We start from the raw sequence: 16,864 nt of genomic DNA on the forward strand, positions 1-16,864 counted from the left end.
TCACATTTCCAATCAAACTGCATGCAGGGTGGTGTACATGTAATTCAAGCTCAAAAGCCGCAAGTCAAAGTGGGTCAGTTGGAAGAGATTGAAACCTGTGGCTACCCCCATAATGACTTTTCCATGCAGGAATATTTTCTTTTTCTTCTGCTGCTTTTTAATAGAAACCCATTCTATTGTACAAAGTTCGTTGATCAGACATGTAAAATCCATTTCATATACTATAGGCCTACAAACACACTTCTTGCAAACATATATGTATCAATCAAGCTTTTAGGAGTAAACAAGAATATGTACTATAAACATAAATCACTTCTTGATGTTTTGGGGTGTATGTGAATCATTCTGTTTATGAGGGGAAATTTTTTTTTAAACTTTACATTGGAGAATGACAATTTAATTTTGTCTATATATAGCCAGTTTGGTTATTATCTATTAAAGAGTAAGAAAACTGATATATGCTTACATGTTATTTACTATTTCTAGAGGGACATGTCAGAAATTCACATTCAAATATAGGATTTCTAATAAGATTTTCGTTATAATCTCGAAAACACATACTAATACAGTGTACCATGTTGGTCTCCATGACATTTCTCAGGTTACAAGCTTTGATTCAACATGTCAGAAATTCATCATAAACTTGTCATACATGTACATGTACATTGTAGGCCACCCATAAAATGAGTGTGGCGTATCATCAGCCATTGCAATATTTGCCTACTATCATCCACCTCACTACACACCAATATGAATCAAGATGAAGGAATGTCGGGGTTGAATATTAACAATTTAAGGGATTATTCACAAAACTGTAATCATGGATCATCAGTGTGGTCAACATACACATACTGTAGGCCTATATTTTAATTCTATTAGGCCTGGGTCGGAACGGATGGAATACATCCGATGTGTGCGGGTTCCTGTTTTGTTTTTTCCGTTCTGGTATTCCGATAAGACAATGTAATACATAACAAATAGTTAAACATTTTCTTCTTCTGAATATCTTAACATAATTATCGAGTATGTTTTATTCAGTCTTTATACCAATCATAACCCAGGTTTCTTTGTTTTAGGTGACCACCGAGAAAAGTATGATGAGAAGACAGGGGAAAAACTTTGCTGATGTTTACGTGGCCATCTTGTTCTCTTTGTTAGTAGCTAAGCTATGAGATGCGTATAGAGGGCGGCAGACTCTATATGCGTCTCGTAGCAAGTTTTTTCCTGTCTTCTCATCATATTTTTCTCGTTTTTTTCAATGAATGTTTGTTCAAGAATGAAATCAATAATGCATAATCTATGACTTATTTGTACTTTCCCGTTCGTGAATTCATTTATCGGGATACCGGATTCCGACCGGCGCAACACCGGCGGATTCCGGTACAAAAATTTCTGACATGACTCAGGCCTAACTTTAATTGTGCAAGGACAAAAGAGTAGGAGGGTAACCACACTAGACATGAAGGCCTGCGCAGTGGACTGTATTTCATAGGACAAGTCAACCCTAAAATCAAATAAAAAGCAAGTTCACCCCAACAATACAAGAACTAAAAGAAAACAAAGCGAATGCTTAAAATTTCATCGAAATCAGAAGGAAGATTTAAAGTAATGACAGATTTTTTTATAAAGCGTCAATTTTCACAAAACATGGATGATATGCAAATACGACATCAATGATGAATCAGTTTCACTATTTCTCTTGTCCTCTACTAGATGAATGATCGACTTTAATTCAAGTTCAACTTGGTCTTTAACTTTATATGATCTTTAAGGATGCGGCTTTAGACTGGAAGTACATGAAGTCAAGTAACAAAAAAAAAATGTCTTCATGACAGGATGTCCTTCCTCACTGCAACGTGAGTCAGCTCTAGAGAATTCCAGATAAGACAGTCACGTCCATGTACATTATGTTTATTGTTATCATAATCATGTTTAACATTACAGTCATGTTATATGCCTATATAGCCTGTTTGTACAGTATGGTGGGAAATCAATCTAATAATGATAGGTGTTTGTCAGATGTGATGAACCTTCCCGTATACACCGAAGTAGGAATTGGAAAGAAATTGTTTTCAATTACTTTGATGTTTGTTATGTATTTTGGGTTGATAAACTGAAATACAAAGGAAACATCAACAGAATGTTGTACATTCATTTTTAATGCTGTCTGAAACCTGTGATTGATTGACCAGCTAAAATGTATAACTTAAAGACAAAACTAGACGATATCTGTGATTCATAATTCCTTTTTCATTTATTATTTCTTTAAATATTGCAATTATTATTATTATTTTTTTTTTTTTTGGGGGGGGGTTCATTTACACCAGTGAATGTGAAAGGGGAGAGAGGGCCCCTTTTCTGTTTATTTGATCAATTGCTTGGGTTTCCATTCCCTTTATTTCTTTAATACCGTTAATGTACAGCAAATGATCTCTTTAATCACAATATCTCATCATTCTTCTATCAAAACCAACAAAATCCATCAAAGCAGGCTTTCCCTTTAAAGACTCACTAAAGGATTAATACATGAATTACATGTAAACATCTATAATCTATTGATACGGCTATGATACCCAGCAAGACATGATGATATATCTATAAACCTACTCAGATCTATTCACATCTATAGGGCATTAGCGGAGAGTGATAATTTACAGCCTCTTTCTTTTGGTTTCTGTCAATACAGTATTTGAACTCTTGCTGCTTGTCTGTCATATAGACAAGGAAGTGGCAGATTTTGTGGTGATTCTGCAGGCTGAAGGCAGGATAGAGGAAATGATTGCCGGGGGATGGAATCAGAATCCCAAAGCTTGGATTTCTCCGGGATGATTTATTTTGTCGGGCTAAAGATTAAACATGAACTTTCATGTTACACCGATTATCCCATGTTGTATGCTGTACAAAATATCATACCAAGAACTCATGTACATGTACAATGTATGTACATACTGTACGTGTATTATAGGGCTTGAAAGAAATATAACCGTTCAATGTATGTACATGGGGTCGACATCGTTTCATTGTTAATTCAAGCTTTTTGGCAAAGCAGGTCGAGTTTGAGAAATTAATTTTACATACCTTAGAGTGGGTTACATGTCTACATTTAGGTAATATCTATACACAGTACTCGATGTAATATAGGCCCTCTATAATATGTCTGCAAGGAAGCTCAAACCTATCAAGTACATACTGAGATTTGTTTGCATTTTTAAACAAATTCAAATCAAACTCACATATATAGTTGTGATATTATAAGAAAGAGTGACCCCATGGGTGCGCAATAGAAAATAATGGTGCGTTATACATGTAGGCCTACAGTGTGGGCTCTGAGTATGGAATCGCCACTTCATAATGCATGGGTTATGAGTCAAGTCAATTTGACATGTATCAGAGTAACCCATTATAATATATTGCAAATAGACTACAAACTGCATTGAGCTGGGGAGGCTTTCAAAGGTTAGATTGTAATTGTTAAAGTGAAAATAGCATCAACTTCCGTATTCAATGTCTAGTCATATTTAGAAAAATATCTACAATGAAGAACTGTGGACTGCACATTAGACACCGTCCTCACTACCTTCCTAAAACTAGTTTACTGGAAACTAATAGTGGAAACTAGTTTAACATGTAGAAAGATCGAAGCGATCTCCCAAAATCCAAACCGGTTCAGAAAACCACCTCGCGATGTAGTTTTAAACTGGTTTTAGCATAAGTGAGGACACAACCGTTCTTCGGGAAGCAATCTTCGCACATTTTGAGCGTGCTACTCCACACGACAGGTGTAGAATGCCTACGCTGCGGTTTCAAATTTCGCGCAAAACGTGTCACCCCACTGAGAGCGTTTCCATAGCAACAAGATCGCTTTACGTGAAGTGATTTTGAAAACCACTTTCGTGTGATCAAGTGGGAACGCAAGCAAAGCGATCTTCCAAACTGGTTTCCTGAATCGGTTTCCAGTAAACTAGTTTTAGAAAGCGTAATGACAACGGCCTCTTAGATACATGTAGGCCGACCTAACCAGCTCCATGCTAGAGTGTCTGGTGAGAAGGCAGTGGGGTCCCATTTTTAAAAGTCTGGTATTACTGAGTCAGGGATAGAACCCAAGACTATCAATAGCAAGGTGCTTTACCTTTAGAGCCAAGTTTACAGACTACAGAGTAGGTTCTTTTGTGACAATAATTTCGTGTCAAGCCAGGTTTCAAATATCTGACCACAACAATGTCCAAGAACAAGACCTACATATACATGTATGTACATGTGAAAGAGAAATAAGCTACACGTATTCCCAATCAAAGGCAGGCCTAATGCAGTGTAGTCTGCATGCTACACACTAGATTAGACAAATGGTAAGCAACAAATAATTGATATCTGTCTCCTGGGAAGCGTTTCATCAACATTTTTGTCTGACAAGTTGTCCGATCTAACATCTTTTGCTGATTTTGATTGGCTGAGATGCAATATTACTATGGTAACTGTCAGATAAAATAGGACTTGCTGGATAAGACGTCCATCCGACAAGTCCCAGAAGCGCAATGACAAGATATCTATAGGCCTAAACCCAGAATCAGACCCATTTTTTTATGTCAATCATTTTGGATCTATACTTCTTTCCTAATGAAGACAGCAAGCACTGAATAATTGGCACAGGATACACTACCCTGCAAATTGAAAAAGAAGAGAGATAAACAGGAAACCAGCCGAGAGGTGAGCAAAAGGCAATCCAAAGTTCGTGAAGTTCCAGCCAAGTTTTTGATTATATATATGCCTTCCTAAATGAAAATATCCTCCTTTAAGGATTAATTGAATACACACAGCATGGTTACATACATGTATGTCAGACCCTACTACATGTAGTCTACTAAATGGGTAAAACAGAGATACTAATAATAATAACATAGGGTATTTGTATAGCGCACATATCCACGTGGTAAAGTGCTCAAGGTGCTCCTATGTTACCCTGGCTAAGCTTGGCTACCGATTCCGGTGCTCACAGCTTTTTGAAGAATTACTTCCTGCCGGGACTAGATACCAAGGTTCTCAGTTCAAGTCCTGAGGCAGCACATTGGTCTCTTTTTTGCAGAGATGTTGTGTTCTGCAGCACAGATCATCACCACCTACTTGGTGGTATCTCCAAAGATCACTCTCCATGAAATATGCAGGAGGACTACGAGATGTCACTTCTATGGCTGCTTATATGCTTTAAAATCAAACCAACCAAAGACCATTTCCCGAACAAACCAGCCAGGACATGGTGACAAAGTTTACATTCAGTTTATTCAAACCAATCAACCATACCTTGTACTGCTAATACTTCATTCACACACCGCCTATGATTGCGTAGACCTACAAGGATTCACTCACCCCTAGAAGAATATTGACAGCCTGTCTGTAGCTGACAGTAGGTTCCAAGGGATCTGAAGTGGAGTTGATCTTGTCCCGATGAACACTACCACGTCCCTTATGTGGAGGTTTCTGAAAGGCAGACATCATAACAGGCTGCCAAAGACTATTCGGTTTATTTGAAGAACTTTGTTGAATTGTAAGCTCCGGCATTCAGAAGAACGTGACGTGCTCTTAGGTTTAGGAACTTGAAGAGTCACCCTATGGAAATTGATGTCCTCAGTATGACAACCTTGACCAATCGATCAAGGTCCTATACCTCTCTTGCCACACACACTGTTGAAAGATATATATTACTCACAAGAATATTGAGACTGACTGAAGGGGCTAAGCTATGGCCAAGGAAATTGTTTTAGAGTTCAGACTGCAAACTGCTTACATCCAAGTTCCTTGAGAACGTTGTACAATAATTGCAGGGAATGATTTTGGTCAGGTCAACACTAACAATCCCCTGAATCCCAAGATTGCAATTGCAAGGACAAATATTTTGTTGCAAACTGGAATATTTGTTGAAGTGGTAGCACAGAATTGACTATCCTTTTAAAAGAAGTGTAGTTTAAAAACTGCTGTCACAGAACAAGTTTGGCTGTCACGTATTTCTCAGTCTTCGCGAATAACGGCTCTGAAACCAAAGCCCCCCAAATGCAGCGGAAGCCTTCTATCCTTGTCATGCACTGCAAGTTTAAAACAAGATAAACCAAATCTCCCACTCTTAATTCCCATCGGCTCCACTTAAAAGACAATCAGAGAACATGAATGTCTGCGGCTGTGAATCCCTTCGGCCTTCTCAGCCATTCCAGAGAAGAGAAACAATCGAGCAACACAGAGGGAATGAACAGACCTCCACTGTTTACTTGGCAAAAGAAGAAACTGTAAAGAGAGAAAAAAAGGGGACGAAATCCAGCCTTTGCCTCTCGCATTTCTCTGATTGGATTAGGAAATATACAGTCATCGTCTGGATTAATTATCCTTTTTTCTTTCCATAAAGGGAGCGGAATCGAACCCTGGCAGCAGAGCCGAGGGTGCGCCTCCCAACGTGGGCTGAGATCTGGGGCACCACGATATCACAGATGCTTCGTGTTTCATAGCACTGATGATGTAATAGGCCATCTTGTCATTACAGGCTTATGGAGCCCTGCCATCAACAGATATCTGCTGGATTGCGATTAAAAGCAGACAAGCTTAAAATAACTTCTAGGCCACTTTATCGTTTTGTTTACTTTAACAAGAACATAGCAATCCAATTAATCAGATATATTTATGTCAAGCAGTAACAGGAAGTCTTTCTTTTACAGTATTTCTTGTCTAAATCTACTGAACACTTTCAAATATAGTCGAAGGACATTTTTAGGTATAAACAGGTGATAAATACTTTCAGCTCATCAATACAGTAAATAATGTACAAGAAAATTGTACATACATGTATGTATTAAAGCCTTCACGTGGACCTGTCAACATTAGATAATAACACTGAATATAACTACTGATTGGAGAAAAAATGTTATGACATTTCTCTGAATTATGCTTTCCTGGGTGTAGTACTCATGTTGAAAGGTATATATTTCACTTTCATACATAACCCAACACTTTTTAAATTTCTGCTGGTAGGATGGCTAAGGGTAATCAATCATTTAATATAATTTGTTTCAAATCAATTGGATGCTTCTGAAAAAAGTCAACAACAGTTGGCATTGCGTTAAGGACAATTTTTGGCAATAATTGTGTTTAGTAATAATTACTGGTCATAGCTTCGTGCAGAACAGCAAACAGAACTTAAATGTATCATGTTTAATATGTGCTATTACCTTGTGCAAAATGATATTTTTATTATTTTTTGTTTGTTTTTTACGTCCGCACATACTCCATATAACCGCCTCACGCCGAGCGAACACTTACTCCTGAAGACGGACAGTCAACCTGCCCGAAACGTCGAGTCTCTCTACTGCTTCTGCTCTTCATTTCTACTCGCCGACTCAAGCCAGCATCTCCTCATCCATCCTACTACTCAAGCTGTTTCAACTCATCAATCTCTTCTGGTTTACAGTCCTTTTCAGGACTACATTCAAGAAAGATTATTCTGCTCTCACATTTCTACTTCTCACCTATCCATTTATTTTTCTTCTTCTATCCACTGTTTCTATAATACTCCACATGGTGTACCGTAAACCACATCAGCAATTGTTTTTTACTGTTTTGGAAAACAAAGGCATACCAACTTCCAATGAAATACCAAAATTTAGAAATCACAGATTTTTGCTTCTAGTGTAAATACTGTACAACCTCGATGTAATTCAACTGTATTAACGTGCAAATTTTATTGGATTCTGTTCGAACTCATTTTGAGATTGTTACCACAACTGGTATTTATCTTTAACATGCAAATTTTCCACTTGATCTACTAGGGGTCAAAATCATCCAACATACACTTTAATTATCTGGAAAACAATGAAACTGCAAGTCACAAGCTCACAGCGTATTTGTTTTGAAACAGGATTTGGTTGTGGCTTATTACAGTAATTCATTATGGACTGCAGCCAGAACAAAAGCTTTTCCACAACATATAAAAGGAAAGGAACATTTAGACAAAAATGAAAAATAAAATATGATATGAAAATTGGGTACAGATTTCATCAAGAGTGTGAACTACGGAAAATGCTCTACAATACACTGTTACTTCGAAGTGAACATTCAATACATTTTTTCAATAAGATGGCCAATATGAGTAAGCAATGGAAAAAATTTCAAAAAATTTTGAAGTAAACATACAGATAAAAGTTTGCAACTTAGCTTGTAAAACTGAACATTTCCTATTCAATTTCAACACTCTTTGAGGCATGTAATTGATCCTATGAATTTCTTAAACATACATAGGGATTATCCTAGAATGAGTAGGCAAAACTTGATGCAGACAGGGTAGTTATTCTTTCAATGAAGTGAGTCCAATGAACACTAAAAATAAGAACTTTAACAATTAACCAATCCATGCTGACTAGGGCTGTTAATCGTTAAAAAAGTTATCTGTCGATATATTGCTTAAAAAAATATCTTACTGATATCGATAACTATCGACAAAAGAACATAATCAATACGCACTCTTTGTTTTTATGTATTATAATGATGACACAATACTCGCGTTGGGCAAAATTTGTATCTGCCACTGTACCAAGAAAGCTTTATAATCCGCGTTCATCGGATGTAAACGATTACCGGTACATAACATCTTTTAAGAAACATATTTAGCATTTAAATACATCCTCACCTTCCACGTTTTTAGTATTATTTTAGGGTTGGATGAAGTTTTATTGATAATTTTTGGGCTTTTTGGACATCGTTCTGAACAGTCAAGGTCTTTCGCCTATCCGCCATTTTTAAAAGTGTTGTACATCTTCGAACGTAGAGGGCAACACACAGCCGTGTGCTGCCTTCGTTGGTACTTTGCTAAAATTGAGCTTGCGCTTGTGAATGCTTTCGATATACGATCGAATGGAGTCGAGTGCGATCACGATATTTGGATAAACACGATTATAGCGAAGTGAGATCGTGTTTTTGTGGCTAGTAAATATTTGTATTTTTTTTTTAGATTTGGGAGTAATTTCTGTTGCTGTTCTGTGCATTTTGAGGAAAAAATACGTTTTCCGTGATTTTCCTTTTGAGAAGCCAAGATCTTTTGGCACAACATTCAATCAATTTGTCATCAACGCTGTTTTTTCTTTTTTTTTCAAGCCTACCCACTGCTATCCAAACTAGAGGAAGTTCCATAGAATATTAATAGAATTATAATTGAGATCAATTTATTTCTTTTATGAATCTGCAAAATGTATTATACTTGATCAAATCAACTTCTGAATTGTGTTTCTTGGGTTTAAAAAAAGTGTTAATTAAAATCCAGAAATTAAGAGTTGTGATGAGAATTTGAAACAAATATGATACACAACTGTATCACTTGGATCCTTCACAAAGAAAGCACTTACAAATGACTTTGATGAAAGTAATGTGGACTATTAGCCCTAATTCTGCAAGATTACATTAATAGGAGTATGTTGTTAGACAGACGTGTAATATCAATAAAGATGAGTCAACCTTCGTCTGGTGGGGGAAGAAATTGAGGCACTTTGAGACACAGGAAAATGCCAATTAATTGGCAAAGTATAATATGGCCTTATAAATGCATCCCATTTAGAAGTATATTTTGATTTGTACTTCCTCTTTCATGTACATCTCTGTCTACATGTATAAAGTTACTGACCTTTTATTCTGGTATAAAGATTAGGAATTAGTCATTACACAATTAGGCTCCCATAAAGATACAAAATATCAAATATTGATATGTGAATTAGGTCTATTTCATGTAATATCAATGAACAATCACAAGCTTTTCCATTTTCCAAACTTTTTACTTGCATGTACACAGTACTAAAATGTAGATCTGACAATGCACATTTGTGTAAACAATATCAGCAGCAAACAGTTCTGTGGAACCTTTACTAATAGTAAAGAATCAACTACGTTTAAATTATTTTTTTTTAATGCTTCCTACATGTAATTGCAGTACTGAAAGGTATATTGTTTTCTTTCTAATTCCTAGTACATGTATATAATCAACTATATTTTAAAGTTTTAATCTTTTTAATAGACAACTTGGAAGTATTAAACTAAGTTCAAAAAAAGTAATAAATAATTGAGGAATAGGGCCTACAATATACATATGCCATACACCTTGCATGAGAATGCCCAATGGGAAAAGCTGCAGCTGCATGTGTCAGGGCCTTCAGACAGCAATACAAGAAGACTATGCCTTCTGGAAGAATTCTTCATGGTATGGCCTTTCACTCCTGTGGCATGAATTTTCTATCGTGGAGAGCGATTGCTTATAGGGTGTGTTCAATGTCGGTTTTAAAAATTTTAACGGCAGCACGAATCATGATTGAAAAAGTGATTACAAAACGTAAATATAATGAGAAACAAAGGGTGTTGTTCGATGTTCTCCATTCCCGGTCGTAAAAGTAAATGTCTTTCAAATCATGATTTGGGGGAAAATATGAACGTCGAAAAAGATGCGTTTGGAAGCGATCAGCTCAGATTTTACGGCCTTCAATGCAACATTGAACATAAGTTTTAAAACGTCCTTAAACTTGCTCTCGCAGTGGAAGCCTACACAAGCAGGTGCCAGAATTGACCTTCTTGTGATGGTCACACTGCGCACTAAAGCTACAATAATGAAAGCGGGAAATTTAAAGACGATCAACAAATAATCAGCTTTATATTATCAACACTGAATAGTGCACTGCTGATCGTGTTTGTGCCCTGCGTTTTGTAATTGAGTTTTTAATCACGATTCATGTTGCTTTTTTAATTTGAAAGTTGACATTGAACTCACCCTTTAGTCTGTCAAGCACAGGCGATTCCAGTCTAACCAAAAAGTTTGCAATCATGGTAACAGCATTTGCTGGAACAGTGATTCTGAATTCGAGTCCTGGTGGGTGTTTCACAAGTTAGGAACATGTTCTCTAGTGCTAAATCAGCTACATAGGAATATAACATTTAGCACAAGACAGGGTCACCAGACACCAGTCATGTCTCAAGACACTTATATCTTTATTATGAGGAGCTTTATGAAACACCCGACAGACAACAAACTGCCTTAAAAAAATTCTAACAAGGACTTTAAGTCCCATTTCATAAAACTTGTTATATGAACAAATTTGCAATAATTGTTTAAAGCTACTGAAATCCTTCAATTTGATTGGCTAGAAGTAAACTTGTTAAAAGAAATTTTGCATTTGTTATATAAAGAACAAATCTTTATCAAAGAGACCCTGTGACTTCTTTATATTTTTTCAAGTCAATGTGTTATATTCATATTAAACCGGAACTACTTTTGTTTAGGATTTTGCAACTATGAATTATATAATAACAAAAGTGAATAAATCAAGAAAGATCAGTTCAAACTCATTTGCATTTCATTATTTGGTATTTACTTCCCTTTTGATAATTTGAACACTGTAGTATGGGTATGAATGTGAATTGTGGGAATCAAAGGGAGAAGAAAAGAATGAAAACAAGACAACAAAGGCACCATGCACTAGCTAGAAGTTCAATATATTGTGTATGTAGATTTCAAACATTGATCAAAATTATTTCCCCAGGTATCAGTGTGACCTGACCTCATTCAAGGCTATTCCCGTAAACAATACTTTGTCAGGAAAATACTATCTCTGCATTTCCTTAATTAGAATACATTATGCATTTGTGTACCAAAATTCAATTCAAGAGCATGGAAACAAGTCTATACGTTCTGAGGTACAGGAGGACCCTATTCAAGCATCCAATAATGTGGTAATTTATCAGAGTTCATCCGATCAATTCAAATTTACGAATGGACGTACTTGCACGAGCAATATCCATTCATAAACCTCTAATATTAGAGGGTACACAAAGGAGAGGGGATGGAAGGAGCATGAGGAGAGGTGTGGTGATGGGGGTTGGAGAAGAGAGCACAGATTAAGGAAGACCAGTGGATTAGGGCGAGAGTGAAAGATGGAGGGAGAAGACAGAAATGAAACAGATGGATGACAAAAATCTAGTATTAGATGCCTGGCAGGGAACATGCATCTGCGGCAATTACTGTACATGAAGCTTCCCTAAGCACCATTAACAGCAGCAAAAGATCCAAAGAGCTACTACATACATGTATCATGTTAATGTAGATGGGAGGTAGTCTGCAGGCACAGACCCCGATTGACACTTTTATCAACAAGACAGTGTGTTTCCACGCAAAGACTAGCACATGAGGGCCTTCAGTACACAAGGCATGAGTAGGCTGCAATTCAGACCCTTTACTTGAGTGAAGGGTTTGCACAGCAGACTAGATGGGAGGGGCGATTACACTGCATGAAAGAAGAAGGGAGATTCTAGGAAAGGAAGAAAGAGCGAGCGAGCGACAAGAAGGGATTAGGAAAGGGAAGAGGATGGGTCGGATGATGATGGAGGGGAAAGCAAGAGAGAGAAACATGAAGCAGGGAAGCTGTCAGAGAGAAAACAACACATTTGTCATCACACGGCACAACCACGCAAGACTGCAAATCAAGCCCTCGCAGAATATTTCGCACCATCGCAGCTGATAAAATGCCTTCTTGTGTTACCCCCGCAGCATATTGCACGATCCCTGGCTATCGTGAATCCAAAGAATCCCAGCCACGACGATGATCTCTCGATTGTCTGGGATATCTATTAGGACATGGACAGGGCTCAGAGGGCCCAAGTTCATGTCAATTCATTTGGAGACCTCCAAGTGATAAATTAGCTGCAGCAGGTCTATAATGCTATCCATGAGATATCAACAAAGAACTATCGCCAGCATCTCTAAATTTAAATGCCACAAATAAGAATCAATTATCTTTATTGGATGTGAGAGGTTGAAAGAGGGGAAGAAGAGGCTCAGAGGGAACAAAAGGATGCCTGGAAAACCATTAATCCTTTCACCATCTTTTCATGTTTAGAACTTGATGCAATCACATCATCTCAAGGTGCAATTAAATGCAGCACTCGACTCAAATTTAGCAGTTATGTGCATGTGCTACTTTTTGTCGTCATAAGACAGCATGAAAATTTCATGATTCGCCGCATTAGTCTTCCCTCTGCATTTTACATCACCATGCACAAGTCAAGCTCATTACAGGCAAGCTTGAAGACAATCTTGAAAAATTAATAAGCATACAATACAAATGTCATTATTTCTACACTGTATGTTAAAGCTGAACATAATAGACTAGATTTTTTTAATGTTGTACTTTATAACGGCTAATAAGTGAAACTGTGGGTACCCCTGGTTACTTTCAATGAACAGAATAGGAAAAATAACATTCATCAAACAATAATTCACTCCTTTGATGAAAATACTTTGAATCATAAAGACTGCTCAAGGCACAGTGAAATCTCAATATATACATGTAGGCCTATGCATGGTAGACCTCCACATGTATGATCTACAGAGTGGACATGTTCATATAGAACTACTGGTTGACTTGTTTTAAGTCCCAAATTAAAATATTCATTGAGTATATTGGTTTGGAGATAGATATATTCCTCTTTTTCAAAAAATGAAATCAAAAAAAGATGAGACAAAAGAGAGGAAAATTGACAGTGCAGAACAATCTCATTTCATTTAATTAGGAGGTCGATTTGGTCATCTAGTTGCTTCCAAATGACCTTTTGTTCCCCTTATGCTACCCCCTCCCCTGTTTCATATGGCCAGAGTGCTCCAAGCTTGATGTCTAGATTATATTTCATTACACTTCATTTGGTGATGCAGAGTACTTTGTTCAGATGAGACGTTTTCATTAAGCATTACCTGAAGCATGTAGATACCAGCTGGAGAAGGCATCTCTGAAGTTCCCTCTCTTCCAGCCCCGTTTCCATTAGACTGGCATTCGAAATTAGTCCACTATCAATTTTGAGTACATGTACAAAGAAAGTTGTATAAACTTTCGATAACATGTACATGTAGGCCCAGAAAAATACAGACATGTGCATCTATTAAGCAGTTATAGATGTACTACATACATCTCTGAATGTCTAAAGGTAAATTTCAGATGTGTATCAATTCAGGTAGTTAAACCTGTATTTCTGTGTTCATTCAAACCCACTACATTTCTTTCTCGACAATAAGAGCTGCAAAATAATGCCATATGTTTCACTTTACATGTGTAATTCTCTCCCGGGTATGCAGAGGTCAAAGTAGATTAATGCCTTTAAGGATAGGCCTAACATACATTGCAGCACAAGAATTGAACACATAATCTAATATTTACGCACATGTAGTTGTATATGATGCACTTGTAATATATGTCTTTAAAACTATTTAAAAAGACTTCTCTCCAACATCGTTTCATTGTTGAGAATCAAAAGCTTGAGCCAAAAAAATGCATAATATGTTGGACTAATGGACCTCCATCATCGATGTTCATTTTTTAGATCGAGATGCTTTTATCACCAGAGGGGGCAGCACCTCTTAGGCAAATTAAAAGCAATTTTGCGAAGAGCGAGTGGATCTATATATTCTCAGCATGCTTCACAAGTGCATGCATGGTATTGACTTGATTATTTCATTACCTGCATCATGTATCCAATAACAGCCTATTCACAAGTGTAATCATATTTTACCCCAATCATAAAGGGTCCTTGGTTGGGATATACTGATAGAAAACTGTATCACTGTTAAGCTGATCTTGGTACACAACGGTAGATGCATGAAATGTATGAATGTGCGTGTTTGTGTGTTTGTTTGTTTTTTGAAAAGGAGGAAGTTAACTATAACCTCATACCTGGAAAAATATGCTTGTCCTATTAAAAAAAAAATAGAAACTGTAAAAACATAATTTTAGAGTTCTTTTCTTTTGTTTTTTTTGCAAATGATCCATTATCAGAAGTCCTACTAACATGTGCATTATGCACATGTAGTAGTACAGATTTAACATGAACATTGTACAAGCCGCTATCATAATGGCTAGGCAGGGAAGTAGACTCCCACTTCCCTGGGCTAGGTGTGTTTTTGTTTTGTTTTTCTTTTTGAATCACTTTCTATCTCTATTTTGATACAACCCTCCATGGCTAGAGGTACATGTACTTCATGTACTGCAGATGAGAAATGCCTGGATGCCATCATGAACTACTGATATTCAAGACCGGCCTCATCATTTACAGCATTCCTGAACTTGACTATCTGAAATATTTTAATGTAGACCACAAAAGTGCAATCCATATACACTCTGATGACAGGAAATGCTTCCCGGATTACCTGGCTTCAGAGGAGCAAAACTGTTCACATAAGTTACATAAATTCAAAGGAAGAAACAATGCAAGGGGGTCGGATCTGAAATGTGGTTTGTTTCAGTTGAATTCTGGAGTCTAAATGCTCAATCATCTCTCCAAGTACCGGTATTCCTAAATTAAAGCTTGATATTTTAAACGTTTCAATGTCTATGAAGAGGCCATGTACTGTACAAAACACTTCCTTCCTTCCGTCCTAGTACATGTACCTGTGTCCTTCCTGCTATACTTGTAGTCTCAGGTTAGTCTGCAGGCACAGACCCTGATTTAAACTTTTTTATCAACAAATACAGTCTTCACAATAGACTAAACACATCAAAAAAATCCTGAGCTAAAAGGGCTTTCTTTACAAAAGCCATCTTGGGCTACACGTTCAGACCTTTTTCCTCAAGGAAAGGGTTAGCACAGCAGTCTACTCTCAGGTAGGCCAACAGACAGGCTTTTTTTCCAAGATACTTTTCAAAATTTACTGCCCAAATCTGTAACATTGGATAAGCTTTTAAACTGAAATTCAATGGGGATTTTCCAGGGGCCCTTTTTTTAGTTTCCAGGGGTCTTGTGAGCATTTCGGGAGAAATCGCCCCAAACCCCCATGTAATTTTTTCCCCCTCCAATCAATATCAGACTCTGATTTGAATTGATACTTTACTACAATAATATTACACCATGAAAAGAAGATAGTTCCATGGAGATGACACATAAATATTCACATCTGAATGGTACACGCCTTAACAACAACAACACTTCATCATTCATAAAGCCTACATGTACAATACACTGGTTTTTCATAAGAACCATCAGAAGTCTGTATCTGCTCTTATTTGCAACAAGTCATGGGATTAGTATCATAGACATTAAGCTGAACCCAATTTTACCTGGAAATCTACAACAAAATACCAGCATTATTCCTCACTGCTCTTTATAGAGTGTACTTCATCAATAATGAATATGGGCTGTCAAAACACAGTCATGTGCATGTACAGTATGCTGCATGTAGTATGTATATTTTTTTTCTTACATTGACTTGTTTGGTACATGTACAGAAATTGTGGGTTAGCAGAGACAGCTACATGCATATGAAGTGCATGTACATGTATGGGACTACTGATGAGGCTAGCCCACTTTCGCAAATACGGTCTGTGTATGAAACAGAATGTGGGATAAGTAAAATAAATTGGTGGGAATAAGGCCCCTATTGGCCCCGCAACTGAGTCTGGAACAAGTACGTACCCTGCACTTTTCCCACTATAACTCTACGCCTTTCCACCTCGGATTTTCTCCAGACATTCACATGTTATGCCCGTATGTAGGTAGTGCAAGCAGGTGTTTATTTCAAATTCGTCTCATGCCAATTCGTCCAAATGCCAACTCTTCTACTACCATTTGGTCTATCATCAGTTTGTCTACTCACCACATGGTCTACTTTCATTTTTAGTCTAATGCCATTCCATCTAATAACCAGTTGGTCCAATAGCCATTTAGTCCATTTACCATTTGGTCTAATTAAGCTAAGGGTTAATTGTGCAAAATGAATGAAAAGAAAATGGTTATTAGACCAACTGGTTATTAGACGAAATGGTGATAGATGAAATTGTGATTAGACGAAGTGATGATTAGACCAAATGGTTATTGGACC

The 16,864-nt window shown here is 37.1% G+C and overlaps 1 protein-coding gene across 1 annotated transcript in view; it reads right to left on the reverse strand.

Annotated features, from left to right (window-relative positions):
* The window catches only part of LOC129277779 (formin-binding protein 1-like), a 64,463-nt gene extending 58,976 nt beyond the window's left edge, over window positions 1-5,487 (reverse strand). The window contains exon 1 of the mRNA XM_054913950.2: window positions 5,362-5,487. Within this exon, the coding sequence (XP_054769925.2) occupies window positions 5,362-5,487 (126 nt within the window). The remainder of the gene's footprint in view (window positions 1-5,361) is intronic.
* Between the last annotated feature and the right edge of the window lie 11,377 nt (window positions 5,488-16,864).

The sequence above is a fragment of the Lytechinus pictus genome, chromosome 15 (genome assembly GCF_037042905.1).
Source record: "Lytechinus pictus isolate F3 Inbred chromosome 15, Lp3.0, whole genome shotgun sequence".
NCBI lineage: Eukaryota > Metazoa > Echinodermata > Echinoidea > Temnopleuroida > Toxopneustidae > Lytechinus > Lytechinus pictus.